Source organism: Malurus melanocephalus, unplaced genomic scaffold (genome assembly GCF_030028575.1).
Source record: "Malurus melanocephalus ecotype Western Australia unplaced genomic scaffold, MMel_1.1 scaffold_146, whole genome shotgun sequence".
NCBI classification, from domain to species: Eukaryota; Metazoa; Chordata; class Aves; order Passeriformes; family Maluridae; genus Malurus; species Malurus melanocephalus.
Window position 1 is genome coordinate 524,313 of NW_026623378.1, and position 20,968 is coordinate 545,280.

General features: G+C 41.5%; 1 protein-coding gene across 1 annotated transcript; it reads right to left on the reverse strand.

Moving 5' to 3' along the window:
- Positions 1-6,242: 6,242 nt before the first annotated feature.
- Positions 6,243-16,414, reverse strand: LRIT1 (leucine rich repeat, Ig-like and transmembrane domains 1). Its single transcript, XM_057371420.1, has 4 exons — positions 16,153-16,414; positions 13,244-13,710; positions 9,665-9,970; positions 6,243-7,440 (listed from the first exon to the last, which is right to left on the reverse strand). Exons 1-4 carry the CDS (start codon positions 16,257-16,259, stop codon positions 6,461-6,463), a joined length of 1,860 nt encoding a protein of 619 aa, XP_057227403.1. The 5' UTR covers positions 16,260-16,414; the 3' UTR covers positions 6,243-6,460.
- Positions 16,415-20,968: the final 4,554 nt, after the last annotated feature.

Consider the following 20,968-nt stretch of genomic DNA (forward strand, 5'->3'; position numbering starts at 1 on the left):
ATTCTCCTTTAAGAAAGCACTGTGCAGGGGTTTGCACCAAACACGCCAACAGCCTCCAGGAGGTAAATCCTATTAGCTGTAATCTTCCTTGACGCAGAAATAAATCCTGCTGGGGACYCAGCCCTAAGGAAGACATGTAGCATGGTTCACAGCCTGTGTCCAAGTGCTAAAAATCACCCTGGCACCTCTTTTAGCATTTCTCCTCCAGCTGAGGGGATTCCAACAGACATATTTATTTGGTTGGGAATACAAAGATTGAGCTGAAACCAATTCTGTTGCCAAGCCATTGCAAGTAATTACCCAGGCCTATCTTTGGGATTTTTTTTTTCTTTTTCTAGTTTATTTTTTTTTAAATTGAGTTTTTTGATTGGTTTTTTGGTTTTTAGGGGGGACATTGGTTTGGTTTTTTGTTCTTTGTTTTGGTTTGGGTTTTTTTTTTTTTTTTTTTTTTTTTTTTTTTTTTTTTTTTTTTTTTTTTGTTACAGGGGGTCTATCTGATGTGTTTTAATGGCATTTGTCAAGGCAGGAAGCCACAGTAAGGGGCAGACCTTGCAGTTGTACATTGCACAATTCCCTAAGCCCTGCCCACAGCTCTGTGCAGGGTGTATTCTGCTCATGGTGAGCACAAAACCTGCTCCCCAGACTAGGATGTTATGGCATGGAAGCATGAATATGGCACCTTTTTCCTCGGAAATCACTCCTCCTCCCCATAGTAGCTCAATTCTTATACCTTGGTAGTGAAAATATCAACATAGCTGTGGCCAATCTATGAGTTTCTCTAAGGAAAAGGTATCTTGGAAGTCAAACTCTTTTGTATAAATATAWTTTTTTAGTGCTATTCTCTGGCTTCCCTCACAAGATACATGCCAACTRCCTTTCAGTCATCTTGGAAAACTAAACCATTCTCTGAGAAGAGGTTTTGAGTAACCAAAGTAATTGATCTCTTTTAATCCAAAATAGCAGGTTTCGGCTGGGCTTTCCAAGGATTTCTGCGTTCTCCTGGGGCCATCTAGTGTGGATGGGCTTCACTACAGCCTGCACGGGAGCACGCCTGGGAAAGGGCTGCACCTCACCCGGTGTGTGTGACGCCGGGTCACAAAGCAAGATTAGCCTGAACCTACTTAACCTCTAACCTGTGGGGCCAGGATAGAAAAATATTTATAGTGTGGCGGCTTAGAGCTATGTGTGGCTCTCAGGACGTGGGCTGCTGTCAGCCTAGAGAAGACATAGGCTTGATTCTGCAGTGTTTGAAACAACAAGAGCTTTTATTTCATGGCAAATCAGTGAAATGAACTGATAGGGCAGAAACAGAGGGCTCTGTTTGTGTTCCCCCACGTATAAGGAGTGGGCCTGTGGGGATGCTTTTGCTGGCAGTGCCTCACATCTAACCACAAACATATGGGATTTTTATAGTTTGGGGGTTTTAACCGAAGTATTGTTTACTTTGCCATGGTGCAATATTTGATTTTTCAGCAAGTGCCCTACATTTAGACATGTCAGTGAGGAGGAGCGGAGGGGAAGCTGCTGCTCTGTAGCACAGCAGATGTGGCAGCAATAAATCCCCCAGCGGGGGGGTGGTGGCTGATCAGGACTTGGAGTGCCTTTGGTCTTCTTCTGTAGTCTGCCATGAAAATATTCCATAAAAARAAMCTATATTATTATTTTAAAATGTTCRATTTTATTTTTTACACTTTAATAATTATATTATTTTACAATAACAAAATAATACTATATAAGTCAATAGTACAAGACTACTCTGTAGTCTACCATGAAAATATTCCATAATAAAAACAATTATATAATTATTGAAGTGTAAAAAATAAAATTAAAATTTAAAAATAATAATATATACAATATATATTGTTTATGTAAATATTATTTACAATAATAAATATACATTTTATATTATAAAATAATATAATATAAAAAATAAGTAACATAATTCAATATATTGCAATATTTAAATATATAACAATATAATAAATCATGTAGAATAATTTTACTATAATAAAATAATTTTACAATAGGCAATAACAGTAGCAAGCTGCTTATAATGTAGTTAGTTAGAAAACTCCAGGATGTTGGGAGCAAATTCTGGAGTTTGCCCGTGTGTGAGCTGCAAGGCCTGGRAGAAAAAGGCTTTCAGCAGAGGCAGAAGAAAATCAGTGTCTTGATGTGTTCKGCTTTGGAGGTGATGGGACCATCCCTGTGATGGGATAAATGTCTGAAGTSCCCCCAGATCATTGGCTTTTCAGTCATGCTGGACAGGTGGGAACCACGAAGGATAGAGACACCCATCAGTGCCTGGGGTTTGAGGCAGATGGGATAGAAAACTGCTCACATGGCACCAGGGAGGCTCTGGATTGGGATGCTTTGGCTCTCCCAATGGCACCTGGAGGGWCAGCAGGAAGAATTCACCACTTTTAAGGCCCAAAACCTCCTTTGCTTGAAGCCTTCTTTGCCACATTCACACCCCTCCTCCATGGCCCATAGGGAGGGTTTTAAAGTATGTGGCAGCTAAGTCACATCTTRAAATCTTTAATGAAAAGTGCAGTGTTATTTATTTATTTACAGGTTTATATACAGAGTGCAAACTACTGGAGTTTCCCTCTATGTACGTCTTCTGCATGGGACTGAATGCCCAATGTCCTGGGATGCTGGAAGCAAAATTATATCCAGGGTTCTCTGTTGGAAATACATTATTTTAAATAAATKACTTGCTTAGCAGAAAAAAATAATTAAAAATTATGGCAGTTGTTTTGTTTTTCCCACATGAGAATTCCTGCCAGTCCCACCTATCTTCTGTAGGACTGGAAAATGGCCTTTCAAAGCATGATGTTAGTCAGTACCATGGGCCAATGCCCTGGCTGTTTCTAGGCTGATATTTATTTACTTATTTGCTGCTTGAGAGGCCATTTATCTAAATATATCCAAACTCCAAGTGTACTCAAAAGGTTCAGTATTAACCTGAGAGTCCAGTGGTGAATTACTTATCAAAGTCAGATGAATTAGGATAGAGAGAAAGGGGAGGAGAAAGGGGGAGAGGGGGAAGTAAAGGAAAAAAATCCCCCAGTGTTAGCCACAGCCATTATGCTTATGTTCCCTACTGGAGGGGGATTTTGCTGCCTTTTTAATTCCGYCCAGTTTATGCCTGCTTGTAAATTTAATGGTCACTATTGTGACAGCAGATGTCCACTCAKTTCAGCTGCTCTTTAACATCATGTGGCATACTGGCTGAAGCCAAAATGCAGAACAAGCTATCTGAAACTCAAGCTGTCAAAATAAATCTCCATAGAGACAGTGTCTGCTAGTCCATGGGAAGTGGAGTTAAAGAGACTGCACTGATTGCCGAAGCAAATACCAAGAGAACACCCATTGTGTGCTCCCAGCTATGGCCAGGGAGTCAAACTCCATCTTGAAGTGACATTTCTTCTTGTAAGGAATCAAGTCTGGGCTGATGCTTTTCAGTTAGTCCCTCTGCCAGGGCTTTCAGTGTTAGAAATCACTGCTAGGCAGGATGTAAGGGTTGAAGGCTGCAGTTGGGTGTTTCAGACATAGTGCATCTATCAAAGTGTTTAAAAAATGAGTTGACGTATAATATGGTTTAGTGGGYGTGGTGATACTCAGTCCAAGCCTGTTAAAAGGAAGTGCAATAGCAAATGATTGCTTTGCTTCTCACAGCACATCTTGAGAATTGACTTGAACCACGAAGTTGTTTGCAGCGAAAAAATTCTCCTTTCTCTGCTGAAACTGTGTGCCTAACAGCCCTTCCTTTACAAACCAGAAATTCTAGTGAGGTATCTATCTTTACATGGCTGATACCACTGAAAATCTGACCCAGAGCCTTGAAGTCACATCAGCTTMCTTAATGGTTTGAAATTTCACTCACAGTTTAGCAAGAACAGGGTTTCTTCTCTGAACAATACCCAACAAGACAGACCTTGTACAAGTTTTTAGGCCCACACTGTACCCCTGTATGAGCCACCAGTGCAGCAGAGAAAGGCTTGTCTTGAACATCAGCAGCTGAGATGATAAACTGYGATGCCTCATCTATGAGACAGTGAGAAAGACCACAGGAGTAAGAAAAAAATTATATTTATTCTATTTGGGATCGCTATTTATTCAAAGTACAAAAAATGTCGAGTAGAGTCTGTAAAATGTAACACATCAGTCTGTAAAATTGAACACATCCACAGTGAATGTCCCTGGGTGATCCTTCCAATCTCCCCTCCTCACAAGTAAAGAGTGCCAGTGCTGGCCCCGCTGGTGCCTTTTCCACAGCCATCTCACAGACCGAGGTGAGAGCAGCTGAGAGCAGCTTCTCAACAGAGCTGGGTGCCACAAATATCTCCAGTCAGTTGAAAAGTGAACCTCTGGTTTCCAGTCAGCTTCCTGACTTACAGGAAAGTCCTTGGGCAGTAGGTGCAYTCCGCTTACCACAGGAAAACTTTAGGACAGTCTTGGTTCTTCAATTTACCCATCCAGGGCCGTGGCAGGCTGAGTTCTGCACAKCCCAGTGCTCCTGCTGCATATTTGGGCAGCACCCAGGCTTACACACAGCAATCCTTGCAACTCAGCACAAAAACTGCTACTGAAAGGACAGTTTTTTCCTGACTCTAATAATCAGGCCGAGACGAATGTTATAAGAAGGGAATAGATCAATTGTGTACCATGTTTCATCAGTTAATTTGTCACATTAAAATATATAATTTTACAAAACTTTATTTGTAAACCTACACAGTTCTTAGCACAAATTATTTTATACAGGGATTGACAAATTCTCTCAGTACAAAAGAAGTTCCTTATCATTAATGTAAGGAATACAGGGAATCATATCAGAAACTGTTGTGATGTACCCTTGTTGGTGGTATTTATGTTGAGATCAAATAACTTGCTTTTTCCACCAGGCCAAGCAAYCTGACAAAACTGAAGCCTTTCTGCACAATGAGGACTGGCAAAATCCATGCAAGGTTCCATTCAAACTAGTGAATTTTGTTAACCCACACTGTATATACGCATCCAGAATGAGAATGGAAATCCTTCCAATATATTTACAAACACATTTCAACACAATTCAGCAAGCTTTATCCATTAGCATTTCAACTTGGCTAGATCTTTCCCATTCAACATTTGGCAGAACATATGTAATTTTCTTCATGAATAATACTTATTAAAAAGAGAAAAATGTTACATACAGTAGTACTACATGAGGGWCTTGAGAGAAAAATTATAAATCTGGGAAGTATTTTGAGATAAGCACTCAGATCCAGATTCCAGTGAAGCCACAGAACTTAAATGATTGATCAGTTCATCCTGACTGTGAAAGTACATTTGGACAAAGACAGGATTTTTTCAGGGTCCTTGAACTTGTGAAATGTTTGAAACCCAAAATTCTGCACTGAGTCACTGTCACCAAAGAGACCATAGTCAGGTATGGMTGATGTGTGCATGGCTGRTGGTCATCACTTTTTCCTGCTCYGCACAGARCAGCTTATTTTCATGACCAAGTCACAAGTGCCTGGCTGATCRTGTGGRTCTTCACCATCAGTTTTKCCAGGAGCACAGGCAGCAATGACAGGGCTGGTTTGGGAGATTTTTGCAAAACTGTTCTATGTAGGTTTTCCAATGTGATTACAAAGCATTACAACACACACAATGTACAAAGCAGGTTACTGGATTTTTATCTAGCACAGCCGATAAAAACATATTCTACTAATTATAATGCAGATACAAAATGCCAGCTAGAACTGATACCTTTGCTCTTGTTCCATAATATCTTAAAAAGAGAGTTTAGGGCCAAAATGCAGTAAGAAAATKCTCTCTATTATGCATTCTTAGGATTAGATTGGGTTTTGTCTCTTGATTTCTATCTCTTTTGCACATTGCTCTGAATTCAGAGCATAGAGTTGTGATTATGTTGGACGTATTAGGAAGGGTTTCTGTACATCTGTATTGAGTGATCTATGAAGCATCAAGCTGGATGTTTCATGCAAACTTGGGGCATATAAAAGGTGACACTCTCAATTTTCACCTTCATAGATATTTTTATTAAAATTACGAAACATTCCCCTGTTTGTCAACCAAAAGAATATGAAAAGAGCTGAGAAGTAAAATACTTAGAATATTGCAGAGCAGGTCCTAAACAACACCAAACAGAGTACACTCAGAAACATTGCTTAATGTCCTCACACTTAGTGTGCACACTTGTTTTACAGGAAAAAAGAAAAAAAAAAGTGGTCCAGAAGAATGAGGCCATTATCACAGAAGCTTTTGACCAGCTACAAAGCAGCAAASCCAAGTGGTGTGAGCAACATGTTTCTTAAAGCTTGGGCACCATCCACCCTGTGGAACCTCTTCCAGAACATGTCAGCGACAGAAGCATGGCCAGGGTGGCCTGCAGTGCTGGAGCAGTGTCACAGATACAGCATGAGCTTTCCATCAGGTGAGCTGACGGTTCCTATCAGCAGAAGTATTCATTAGGCTGTCCCTCTATCTTTGGTATGGCCTCCGAGTCCACGCTGGAGCGAGCRGACAGCAGCCTGTTGGACTCATCAGGGGTGTGTCTAGTCAARTATTCTCCTTCCACACCTTTGGCCTTGGCCCCAGGGGACAGGCTTTCAAAGGTGACGTAGGATTCCTGAATTTCCTTGGGTTTTCGCACAAAGCATTTTTTGCAGCGCCGTTTCAGCGCTCCACAGCAGACCACCAGYGTCAGAGGAACAGCAATGACGCAGGCCACGCTGATGACAACCACATTGATGAGCTTCTGCGTCCCTCCCGCGCTGGCGACTTCRTCTGTGGAAAATATGATGCACTGCTCCTTCCTGGGGATCAGCCCTTTCACACAGACACACACGATGTATTTGGTTTTTGGCAGCAGCCCATAAACAGTGACCTTGGTCTTGCCCGGCTCTACGTTGATCCGCCGCATGTCCCTCTCCCCAAAGATGGCGTAGAGGACACTGAACACCGTGGTGTTCTTTGCCATCGGYGCCTTCCAGGCCAGGGTGATGCTCTGGTCGCTGTCCCCTATCACCCTGACAGACCTCACCATTCTCTCTGGCTCCTGGCCCGGGGTGGGGCTCACCAGCAGGTTCTGGGGGTTGCTGTCTTGTGCCACGTCCGGGAGGAGTAGGCCATCTCCAGTGCCCGCTCCAGAACCCAGGGTGGGCACAGTGGAGGTGGTGATGACGTACCTTGCCACTAGCTTGTCATTGTAGGCAGCTGCCTCCATCCCGCTGGCCTTCCCATTCCATGTGCCTTTAGCAGAGTTAGGGTCATCTGTGCTCTCTGAGTCTGTGATGATGAGAGAGATGAACGCCTCTGTTGCCCCCAGGAAATTCTTGGCTTTACAGATGTACTCTCCAGAGTCAAGGTAAGAGACTACAGGCAGGCCCAGGATAGACCAGCTCATCCCATCACTGGAAATCTCTTGGTGAACTGCAAGGCAGGAAAAATGTTAAATAAATAGGCAATAATAAATGGAATTAATTCCATGTTTTTAAAATGTTGAGACTCCATCAGCCAATATCTGCTCGATAAAGTACAATCATCATTTCTCCTTGCCACCAAGAACAAATCAAAGTAAATCTRAAGAAAAGGACAGTAACACTGTAATTAGATTATGTCAGAATTTAAACTGCTTCAAAATGAATATATGTGAAACATTTGATGCTCKTTCCTCCAAAGTGATGTACAGCTTGAAAACATATCAGGAAATGTTATTCCATTAAAAATAAAATCTTGAAAATTATTATGTAGGTACAATACTTAAGAGTGGAAGGAGCAGGCAGTAACATGATTGATTAGAGCATTAGATGCAGACCTTGGAGGCAAAGAAAATACAAATTCCACAAAAGTTGAGATTTTATTGTAATAAACACACATGGACTAGCCTAGACTATATGGGAAAATAGTCAAAAGATATTATCCCTTCTATTGCTTAATTATTGCAGTGTTTATCCTTACACAGGTGTGATCACTTACCACCAAATGATATGTRCACAGCTGAGACCTGGAGGCTAAAATTAGCTTTTTTACCTTTTTCTATTTGTACAGGAAAAAAAAAAAAAAAGTTGTGATCTCATGGAAGGGCAAAGCACCCTCTTCATTATATAACCAGCCTCCTTAGGATGGGCACCCTCTGTCTAAACCGTTTCCCACTGAAAGGTAAACCAGGGAGAAAGAGAAAGGTGAGAGGATGCAAACTTCTCCCAAGSCCTCCTGGGGTCAGGATCTAACCTTGGCAATCAGGCCCCTTCCAAAGGGGTGAAATACGAGGCAGCAGAAGTTACTTTTTCAGTTTAATTATTTACTTAATTAGTGTATTAAAAACCATAAAGCTATGGGTCTAGCTATGGCAGTTACCTGTACATACAGGGCTGTTTCTCATTCAAACAGTCACATCCTGGCATTGGCACAGAAGCTGCCATTGCTGAGAAATAACCTWTATTTTCAGCCAACTTTTTACTGAAAGGTGCTAGCATCTGATTTAATGGGGCACAAAATACGTCATTCTCACTTGTGGCTCAAAACAAACTCAACATAGGCTTTYGGGAAATGATCCCATTTTATTTTTTGTGGTGGAGGGATGTTTGCAGCATTATCATTATGAGGAGCAGCTCTACTACATCCTGCACATCGTGCACAACAGAGCAATGACTTGTGCAGGTGCCAAAAGATGGTATTTATTACAAATGGTTCTACTGCTGTGAAAGAAAATTGCTCTCTTCCCATTCTGTGCACTGAGGAGCCCTGYAACCCTTTGAAGATCAGAGCCCATAGTTAGCAATTTATCTGCTGAGTTTAGATCCTCTATGAAAGGCGGGGCAGAACTAGAACTCAGGGCAAGTTGGAGGCAAGAAGATCCTGACTGAAAACCTCTGGGACACAAAGCTAAGGACAGCTGTTTTCAGTGGGGCAAAGGCTTCTTCCCTGAATTCCCCACATACTAAAGGACCAACACTGCATGTATAGCTCCAAACTTTCTTGTGAATGGAAATGAAAACATGATCAGTCACAAAACTGGTGTCTGAAGGCTTTCCCCAGAAGAGGTGCTCAGAGCAGGTGGTTAGGATTTCTTTCACAGAGCTTTTTCCCCAAGAAACCTTGTCAATCTCTCAGAGGGAATGATTCTTCAGAGACATTCCCACCAAAGTATTGTACCCTTCAGCAGTTTAGTGGCTTTTTTTGTCTTTTGATATATCAGTAAGGTATGTTTGCAACCCATTCTTCTACAGCAGATCTGAATCCCAGTCGAATTCACATCAGACATCTCTCTGCCAGAGGTGTTTGCTAATTGATTAGCAGCAGAATGAAATGAGAATATAGAATAAAAGAATAATAGAGTRCTTCAATGGGAAGCCTTTTCAGTGACTGAATAACTAAGTGAAAACAGCTTATTGCTACAGTTGGAAATATTTCATTTCTTCAGCTCTAACAGATGTGCAGAAAATCCCTTGACTTGTCTCACCCCCACAATTGCTATGAAACACAGCAAAGCCAACATTTTACTCATGATAATATACATTTATCTGATAGTATTTAGGTCAAYGTGTAAGTAATTTTATTGTCTATAGAAAATCACAGCGCAAGAGTGGATTACTCACGGTACCAGAGTGCCTCACCCATTCCACGTGTACAGCAAAGCTCAAACCCCACGCACCTGTGCCGTTCAGCTGAGCCCCATCCGCTCTCCTCCAGCTGAGCTCGGGGATGGGCACGCCCGTGGTGCCGCAGCGCAGCAGCACCGTGCTGCCCAGGATGGTCTTCACCTTGGCCACAGACGTGTGCACCACGGGGCTCTGGCACTTCCTCAGCTCCACCTGGCTGAAGAACACTCCGGCGAGGCTCCGCGGGGTGAAGCATTTCAGCCTGGGCTCAATGAAGGCTATGTTAGGAGACTGGAAATTTAGGAAGTGGACCATTTCATACAGGCTGCAGTCACACACCCAAGGATTGTCCTGCAAGCCTGTCAAAARGAAATCAGGGCATCAAGTCACTTCAACAGCCACTTTTGTTTCTGTTTTTCAGCAGGATAAAGTGTGATAGCCTCCCAGTCTGCTCTGCAAGAACTGCCTGTGCAGGAATATGTGGGGCAGGGATTGTCCCCCCCCCCACTGCTGTTGGCTGAACCTGATGGATCCCACAGTTGCCAGAATGGAATAAATGTGGCTTGCTAAAGTATCTCAAAGTCTGGATCTGAAATCATATTCTTTAAGTCCAAAGCAGGATATTCATACAGTGAAAAATTGTGATTCATGCACACAAAGAAGCAAAGCAAGAAGTTACTATGAACACATTTAGTTCTAGAATGAAAAAAACAATTGGGACTAGGGGTGTGGATTCTGTTGGCATGAGAAGACTGTGAAGTTTCTTCCTTAGATAAGCCATAAAATTCTTCTCACTGGACATTATTAAAATATTAGCCTGACAGTCATGCCAGTTTTCACACCTGCACTAGGTGTAGCTGATCCTACTTGCCTATCTTCCAGCCCTGCTGTTCTAAGTTTTTTTCACTAATTTGGTAATCAGTTGTTTTTCCTAAAATGCTAATTTATCCTTGATAAGATGAAAGAATTGTTTTAAGGATTAAATTGAAGATTATGCCTGTTATGGTATATTAAAGAACATAGACCATAACTATRTTAAGGCTACACACACAGAAAGGGGTATATTGAAAAACACACTCCTCTTTCAGAGTCTTAGAATGTTTCTTTTTTGCTTTTTTCTGCTCTCCCAGTTTGCACCTATTGAATTCAAATTCTGAAAAAAAAATGAGACATTATTATAAATAGACATGTGAAGATAGTACTGAAAAAGCAAATTTGGAATGAGAGCAGGGCATATCAATGAACAGAAGTTGCTGTATTCTGATTAAATCTGYGTCATCCTACTTACAGATGTTCACATCCAGCTGTCCTGTGGACAGGTTGTGGTCTCTAATGATTTTAGCTAGCAGAATTGTCCCTAGGGATATGAATACCAYCCAACCCCAGGCACACATTTGAAGCATGCCAGGAGCTCCCAGGCCTCCTGCCTGCCACAGGGGTGAGCTCTGCTCCCTCCAAGGGGGCTTTGCCTCCTCTTTTCCATGCACAGCCCAAGGATGTGCCTTGGGGCTGGCACCTGCCTGAAAGTAAAGATATTCCCTCAAACTGTCTTAAAGAYGCTGCTGGAAAATTTCTTCTGAGTGCATTCCATATCTTCTTCTCTGGGCTTACAAGAGGATCTGAAAGGGATGGGCAGGAGGCAAATTCTTATAAATTAATATGTTAAAGTGAGGGGGACTAAGTAAATAATGAACGTTCAGCTTGGCTCTGTTGTTTWGTGAGATTTTTGCTAGCAGCTTACTCCTAATTCAAGCACTAGATAACAATTGATCCCAGATTCCCTGGCAGAGCTGAAGCTGCAGCAGCCTCAAAGCCCCAGGGAGCCCTTTGGTGCCCTGCACAGCACAGTTGCATGGCTCACGTGGGCAGTCCTCATRTGGAAAAGCCGGGACCCTTGGCACAGACTACGAGCCAGCAACTTAGCAAAGGAATTACTTCTTCTTGAAGGAGTCTGCGAGCAGGGGCTCTGAGGAGGAGTCACAGTGATGCACTGCAGACAAAGGAAGGGATTGGGCTGGCTCCTTTTATTATTCATGGGTTTTTTATGCCTCCATGAGGAACAGTCATGAGCAGAGTGAAACAGAAACATGCAATGTTTTCCCAGCTGCTCCTGTGAGGGACATGCATTTTATCTACCTGGTTCCTGTGGGTGTCCACGGGATWGGACCTAAAAGCTGGAGTGTCTATACATTACTGCATTAATTTTAGCATTATACTCATATGCCTACATGAATTTTTTAGCATCCTGGCACAATCAACCTGTGCACAGCTGGATACTTAAAAACTCAATTTGGCCATGTGTATCAAGGCATGATCTGTTCTTCTTGATAAAAGTCTCCTAATCTATATTGAATGGAATAACATTTTTACATGTAACTTGACTCTAAAAATAAAAAGGGAAAAGTATGATCTAGGCAGTCTTGCCACAGATGAAATGGGCAATCCCAAACTGCCAGTTTTGCCTTAAAGAACTTGTAACTGCATCTGGCGAAACAGGRTAATGAAACACCTGCTCCTCTCCTGATGCTAATGAAACCTTAAACAACATCTGCTAAGGACACTAAAAGCTTTGTAGGTGGCATTTGGTATATTTTTAAAGTCTTGTATCTCTCTCCTCTGCAGTCTGGTTTTAAAAACTTTACCTCTCTAAAAAATGTATCARGGGAACAAAGAGCAGCAGGTGCTTGCCAGAGTGAGAGGAATCTTGTGATGCCTCTGCTGAGGTTATCAGCAGGTKCCTGAACTCACCCCCCTGGCTGCAGAGGCTGTACATGCAGATGGCCACACCTCAGGGACCAAACACAGTCTGTGGGGCTGGCTCAGTGCACAGCAAGGGAAAACAGCAGATGGCAACAGCTCTGAGCCATCATCAACCTGCCATGGGTTTGAACAAGTGAACAATAGCTATTGTTTGTAATAATCATAATAGTCCCCAGAACTGGAAAATGTGGTCAAAACCTCACCTGGGGATCCTGCAACTGAGAGTCAGCGGTGAGATTCCTTGACACAAAAATGGACAACTGCCCCAAAGCCAGACCTCTGAGGAGCCTAGAACTGCCACCAAAAAGGGTATTCCTGGAGCTTCATAGCTGCCCTTCAAGGCTGTCCTGGTGGGTTTGGGTAGACTAAGCTTTAATTCTGTGTGAACAGATAAAAAAGGCTCTGGGAAGAGACAAACTGGCAGCTCTGACCCAGATTTTATGTTCAGTCATGGCATTATTCCTCTTTAATTTGGGCATAATAAATTATCCATCCTTAGTTCKGCTTAAAATGGGTCAATTCCATATGCAGTGTTATTAGAAAAGAGCACACAAATGGTGAAGAGCTGTAAATGTATTTGTATTTCTACCCAAAATGGCAGTGGCAATAACTAAAAAGCCTTGAGCAAGTCACCAATTTTGTGCTACAAAGATTCAAGCCAGTGATTAAATTTATGGATAATAAGCTGGATGTGATGAGCCTGAGGTTTATTAATACGMAGATGAATTTACACACATTATTTAGGGTATTAAATTGTATACACGTAATAGAAGTGCACTTGCTGTGGTAACTACAATGGGTGAAAATGCTGCAATAAAATGAGGAACCCTTGACATTTGTGCCCCCTGTGAAATGACAGACACTTCTCTTACCTAGGATGATCTTGGAGTTGTCATTGGGGAAGTAGGGAACAGCCTGGAGGTTGGCCCAGGTGGCAATGAGAGCCTGAGGAAGAGTCATCAGCTTATTGCTYGACAGGTCCAGGTATGTGATGTTCTTGACATAGCGGGCAGCTTCGGCAGGGACTGAGGTGAGCTCGTTGTTGTGCAGATCCAGCAGCCTCAGCTGGGGCATGCCAGCCAGGCTTTCCCAGGGGAACGATATTAGGTTGTTYCCATCCAGCCTCAGCTCCTGCAGACGGCGAAGGCCCTTGAGGGTGATCCCACTGAGGCTGGCCAGGGAGTTATAGGGCATCCAGAGGTACTCCAGGTTGTGAAGGAGGTGGAAAGCTTCTCCTGGCACCCTGCGGATGGCTGTTTTCTCTATACGCAGCTTGGTTGTATCAACAGGGATGTTCACAGGAGGGAGGGTCATCTCTGGGTCATTACACAGAACTGTCCTGGTGGGGAAGGACAAACAAAAGTGACTTCCTTTTACTTTGAAAAGATTTTGAAACTTCATTTCAATGCAAGATTTCKATCTGCCTTTCTTATTTCACAAGATTTCTTCTTGTCATTTTTTACTTGCTGCTGAACATCCTCACTGTAAATACATCAACTTGCAGTAATTCATATGTACCTTCTGACTGCAGAGATGACAGTGTTGTGGCTCTCCTGGAGTGGTGCAAGTCTGAATCTGGCCCATGTTGGTTTTTACTTTCAGTTTTTTTAAAGTACTTAATGACAGACAGCAGTGACAACATTCACGCACAACAGAGGATTCAGTGCAAACTAAAAGGATCCATAAACTGAATGATAAAAGCCATACAAAAAGAAGCCTTATTGACATGTGGGAGGGAAAGAAGTTATATAAATTAAATATAATGCAGGAGCTCTGGTTTGAGAAATGAGGATAAGAAAGTCAGTTCACTGGAAACACTCTCTGGAGTAAGCTCTGCTTTACTGTGGAAGGTGTGTAGAGATGGCAGCACTCACTGCACCACATGCAATATAGTCATGAGAGTGAAAGCATAGAAAATTAACTCCTTGGGAAATGCTATACTGAAAGCAAGGCAGATTTATGTGTTTTAATCATTCCTCCACATTTCTAATCTCTAGAGGTCAAAGCATGGAAAGCCCATGCTGCATTTGTGCAGCTTTCATATGAAAAATTGTGACTTGGGATTGTAGATAGCCATGAGAAATGAAGGGAGACAAAACAGGTCTCTAAGACAGAATTTTAATKTGCCTATCAGCAAGTAGGGAAAGGCAAGTTCTTAGCAAAATACAAAGCCACCTGCAAAAGGTAACAGGTTAGAGATAGGGTGTGTTCTGCTCCACATGCTGAACAAGACACCACAAGAAATGTAATGTGATCAGTCAAGTAACATTTTCTTATCACACTGCCTCTATAAACAGAATATTACAAAGCTGTCAAAACCAGATGGGTGTTGGCTGACAGCAATTATTCCTCTACTATCAATAAAAACATGTAAATTTGCTGAACCAGTCATGCAAACTTCCCAGATTTAAATGCTGTTTGAGCCTACAGTTAAATTTTTAATTTATAATCAAAACACAGTACATTACTCTCATCCAGCAATTTTATTGTGGCATTAGATCCAGACCACTCTTAGCTGAAGCTTGAGATTTTGAAAAAGATAAAAATCTATCAAATAAGCAAAATCCAGAAATCTTTCAATAAAACATTTTCATTTTGTAGTCATGCCACAAAATGTTTGCTAACAAAAACATCATGGCAGTAAAACAGCATGCTTCTCATAGCATCCCTAAACTATGTCAGTGAGCACTAAATATTAATCTGTGGGATAATCTCCTTCTAGTGAGAAATATGAATCATAATGCAGAAAAAAAAGGTGACATTATGCTCCTTAAGGGACTAACGGATATTTGCTTTATTATGTATCTTACTAAAATGCACAACAGCTTTTTCCAGTCACTGAGAGGAAATTCCCCTGGGAACTGTGACATTTATGGAGCAATAATTGGCTCTCACGCYGTTGCACTCCCTTTTAACAGTTGCAGGCTACTTGTGTCTCTACCATGCTTCTGACTGGGAAAGTTCCTAGTATTAAATCTATAGCAACATAAAACAGATAAGAAAGTAGAGCTGTTTCATGGGGCTCCAAAATATTTCATTTTGGTAATGAAAAAATTTATTACAAAGGATTATGCAAATACTGCTTCTCTGTAAAAAGACAAAACCTCCTCTACTATGAACCACACCTTCTGAAAATAGGGCCTTTATTTTCTTTAAGTCAGATACCTTGTGGTTACCCTTCAGAAGGACTCTTTTATAACAGTCCTCCAGAGAAATGTACGTCAAATGGCTTTGCATTCAAAGATGGATGTCCTTCTGGTCTTCTCTTCTTTTTTAATGAAAAGCTTCCAGTCTGAGAATGACTTTTTTTTTTTTGTTTGTTACTGTGTGGTTTTTTTTAGTTCATTCTCATACAGAGTCTATTGCTTTGCCTAAAATCTCCAGTTGAAGGATTTTTTTAAGTAAAGGTTGAAGGTTTTGGTACCACAACATGAATCAAATCTGGTTACACTTTAGCAACAAACCAGTAGAGCAGAATAAAACATCTTAGAACCAGAATTTTCAGTATAAAGGTAAAATAAAATAAAATGTTGTTTAGAAATTATTCTCTTTTTGCCATTAACACCAGCAATAATTATATCACTTCTGTTCTCACAGAGGAGATACCCAAACGCTTTCTCTGAAATCAGCTTACTGTGTTTTCAGAAGCTAATCCTCTGCAAACACAGCTAGAGCGCAGAGCAACTGGAAAAATAATGTCCCCAAAGTGCAGAGAGAATATTTCCCCTGGGAGCATCCCCGCAGAGGAGCAGAAGCACCCCCCGTCCCCTCTCGGCCGTACCTGGCTTTGGAGCCCTCGGCGGGGCTGTGGAAGGCGCAGCTGCACTGCGAGGGGCACGATGCTCGGGCCAGCGCCGAGCAGCACAGCAGAGTCACGGCGATCCACATGGCTACCGGGCATGCAGCTCACCTGGCCCTAGCACATCGCCACCGCCGCKCCTGGTGTTCCAGACATCGGCCGCTCACATCTTGCTCGCTCCCTTTTGTTTTCAGCCACGCTGTGATCTTCCAGCCCTCGCTGAGTCCATCAGATAAAAAAGGATAGGCAGGGATTAAGGATGGGGACTTGAGTTATTTTCATGAAGGTGCTTATTGCTTCCTGGAACCATACGAACAGCGTTTCTTCCTTCTTCAAAACACCCTCCTCAGGCAATGGCTCTTGAGCAAGAAAAAAAACACAAATATATTTTTTGGGGACATTCATCACAGGCAAGATAATCTGACCAGGAATTAGCAATAATTTACTTYCTCACAGAGGGATTGGGAAGATTTAAAATAGTTATTTGTGCTAATGGACTGCAAGCCTTCTATCTAATACTAAAATATATGTAGTGGTGCTATTACAAGGCTTTACTATCTTTTAAAAAGGCCTAGTTGATAAAGCAGTTATTGAACTGTTGGCAACATGCCCGATATTGACAAACAGTTAATAAACCAGTAAATACGTGCATATTTCAATTTCACAGATCTGCAGGAGTGACCACTCTGCTCTGACTTGCTGACACAGCAGGGCTCAGGWAAGGGACCCTTTTGGGGAGTGCCACCTGATGCAGCACTGTGTGGCAGCTTCAGGAATGCTGAGAAAAGCTCAGCTCTGTGTAAAGGTCAGCCAAAGACCAAGTGTCAAATTATTTTGTCCTCTCCCCTCTAAGCCATTTGTTTCCCATGTATTAGCAAAGGCAGCCATAGACCACCCATGTTTTCAGCACTCTTCATCTCCAAAGAACACAATACATGTGAGAAAAGTGGAGCACAACAAACATGCACAAAGTTTACGAAGTTGCTGCTTGATTCAGAGCAGAATTCTGTTCATTCCAACAAGGACGTATTATGCTTATAAAGACTATTATAAAGGCTATTATTTTCTGATGAGTGTGAAAGTATATAAATTATTTACACCACAAATGCCCAACACTCTCATAAAAGTAGAGCTTTGGAGCTGACTACTTTCAACCTGATCAGATTGCTACTCCCCACTTTCCAGACATACATCATTACAGTTTTAACAGAAAAACTGACCCCTGTGCCAGACACAAAACCAAAAATATGAGTTAAAAGTTGAGGGAGGGAATGAATGGAGCTGGGAAAAAAAAAATAAAAAAAAAAAAAAAAAAGAGAGAAAAAACCCTCACCACCAACCATTCAACATGGAAAGCTTCCACCTGCAAATGCTGTGAGAGACAGACAGATTTTGAAGACCTGCTATGAACATTACTCCTCATAACACAAATCTCTTCTGTGCCTATGCATCCATGCCAGATCCCTGACAACAGACTGTCAAGATAGACAGGATGTTCCAAACTAAGCATATCTTGAGTTGCCTGTTGCTGAAGCTGGTCTCTTTTCCTGTTGGAACAGAGGCAATTAAGGGACTCCAGTTCTCCAGCAAAGCTGCATGCCAAAGTCTACATGGTGTAGCCACCCTCACACCTCCACTGCTTCCCCATTGCCTCCTGTCAAGGCTGAGGAACCACCTTTGTGAGAGAATACTTGTAGGACATGTGGCTGAGGTGGCTTCAGACCCAGAGTTCACCATTTCTCACCTCACTTTTCCAGCATTCCTCCCTGTTGGTGGACCTGCTGGTTGTGCTTTTTCTTTCAAATATGTAACCAGAAGTTACTACTCAGAAGTGCAGCCACCTATCTATGTACAAACTGCCGGAAGGTCAATGACTGCACTACAGCAATGTTGTTCCTAACAAAGATTGCTCACCAGGATTTCTGGTGTGGAGCTGTTCTCATGCAGAATTCATCCTAGGGTTTTCAGAATGAAATTACACTGGCAATTTTTCAATAATTCTGGGTAATGAACTTTCAAAGTTTCAAGGKAATCTAGATGTGGTTGGGGCTAACTATTAAACAGACATTTTATGGTGCCATAGTTTCACATAAGCTTGTTTCACATGAACTTGTTTCACAAGTTACTCTGATAATTAATTAAGGCTTGAAGATAACATTTATTGAGAGGATGGCACAAAGGATTACTTTTCCCCTGCTTTTTTCACATTCTACATTTATTGTAGTTTAAAGACAAATTCAAGTATCTCATTTTTTATTTCGGAAGAGATGAGACATTATACAGTGACGATTATTAAATAGCCATAGTTGTTCCCTCATTGACTTCCATTAGGTCCCATTCCTGGATTTAACGATTTCTCAGTTCCCTTAATGATTTCCGAGCTAAGACCAAGCTTATTGGTTTTTTTAGTGTATTCATTGGTCAACTTGCCTTGCTGCCCAGACTCTGCCTCAGCTCAATACTCACAATATTGACTGAAACATCTGAAGTTAAATTCTACTTGAAAAAGCAATACAACATAATTAACATCTTGCATCTGGTTTTTATTTTTCAATGSATCTGATAAAGTAGTTTCCCTCCATTGGAGCTCTTGGATAATAAACTTGTAGAAAGCAGAACTGTATTGTAAGGTTTGCTTTTATGAACYTCAATTTTGCCTCACTAATGAAACATCTAAGTTACAACTAAGTGCCAGGAGCAGTAGAAGTAAACTTAATTTGTAAAAATCAACAGCAATCAATAAAGCATGCCTTAGCAGCAGCTAATGCTCTGCRCTTTGTCAAGAAAGCTGCTATTTACTTAACATGACAAAGTCGCTTCTGAACAAGAAAGAGAAAGACCCAGAGGTAGGCTGAGGGATTAATAAAACCAGATAAATAAAAGAGATAACATTAACAGGTTTCATAGCTTGGAGTGTATTGACAAGTGTGTCTCTGAAATGAGGAAAAGGGAGGGAAAAGGACCAGTCAGCCAATAATCCAGTTATCAGCACTCACATGTTGGAGTTTTCTCTCCCTGTTKATTATTTTATCTTTGAATCCTTCATCAATACATCACCACCAAATGATGCAAACGGTGGGCTAAGTCTCAGATACACCCATTAGGCTTGATCTGAATGGTCAAGGGAGTAGGATTGCCCTCACCCTGAAAAAACTTGACAACATCAGGAGGTGTGGAAACCAGCTCAGGTRGGCTTTGGACATTAGGAACTGGAGGAGGAAGARGAGGAGGAGGAGACCTTGGTGYRYTGGGAGCAGCCATGYCCACCTTCTGTGGGSATCCTGTGCCAGWGCCTGACCACGTTCACAGCAAAGAATTTCTTCCTAACACATAATCTAAACCTGTCCTCTGCCAGTTGMAAGTGACTCCTTCATGTCCTTTCACTACACACTCTTGTGCTGAGTCTCTCCAGCTTTCTTGTAGGCTCCCTTTAGGTGCTGGAAAGCTGCTCCAAGGCCTCCCTGGAACTTTCTCTTCTCCAAGCTACAACTCCAACTTTCTCAGCCTGTCTTCCCAKGAGATGAGCTCCAGCCTCTGATCATCCTCTGCACTTGCTGCAGAAGCTCCATTGGCTACTCACGTTGGAGGTCCCTGAACAGGATACAATACTCGAGGTGAAGTCTYAGAATGGAGCAAGCAGAAGAAAACAGAGAGAATTAGTGAAACAAAGGCAATGAAATCAGATGCTTCAAACTGTAAGGGTAGATGCCAGTAGCTGCACTCCAAGGACTGCATGAAGCAGCATTGGTGAGTGGGCTGCAAGAAAAAGCTTCTTCTGCTTACACTCATGCTCCCTCCCTAATTCAGGGAGATGGAAGAAGTAAAACTGGAAGCAAAAGCTGGTTACTGTGTTCAACAGATGATGAATTCACTTCTACACACAATTCTGGTTTGTCTTAAGCATTCTTTGCAGTGCAACAGCTTTCTAGGTTTCCACAGTATTTTTAAATGTATTACTCCTCCCAATAATACATCCCAGTTCAGTTACTGAACAGTTATTCACTTATTATGCGATTTAATGTAAAATGAACACTCATTAGATAATTTTCTTGTAAGTGCAGGTGATATTTATTTGAGACTTAAAAATCAATACTACTATTTTGTGTGCAGAGTAAAACCATTTTTTTTCATGACAGACAATTCCATTCCATAATGAAACTAGTGRGAGTTAAGTTTTTCACTTACAATCCTGCACTCCATATCATAAAAATTGTGCTCCCTTGCTGTTTACTTAGGAAGGAAAGTAAACAGTTTCTTCTCTGCACCAAACTAAAAATATCAGTTGTAGGAAAAAACATACAGAGAAGCAGTCAGCAAGTGTCATTCATCTGAAATGTAAGAATTTGTTTTGCATTCTCTGAGAATAAGCAGCTCCCCTGTTTATATTTTTGGTGTAAGCAAATGCAAAGCAAATGGGGTCAAAGTCTACTGTCAGCAAAGTTCAGCACATGGCAGTCTTTCTTTTCTTTCTTAGGTGAGATATAGTTCAGAGAAAAATTTTTGCTTTGTACTTAATAAGATTAAYTTAATCACTTGACATCATCATTTTCATATTTTTTCCTATATAGATATATTGGAGCCAGAAAGGTTTTAATAGAAGATTCTCCTCATAAGCTCTAAAGTGCAACTTGAGCGACACAGACAGCATGACTAAGTCATTCATTTTTAATATGGCAATTGGACAGARTTTATTTTTATTTCTTTTCTCCAGATACTTAGAAAAAACGTGGCATAAAGCAAATCAAACTTATTTTAGCATCAATTAAAGCCATAAAATACCTTATTATCATTATTTTGT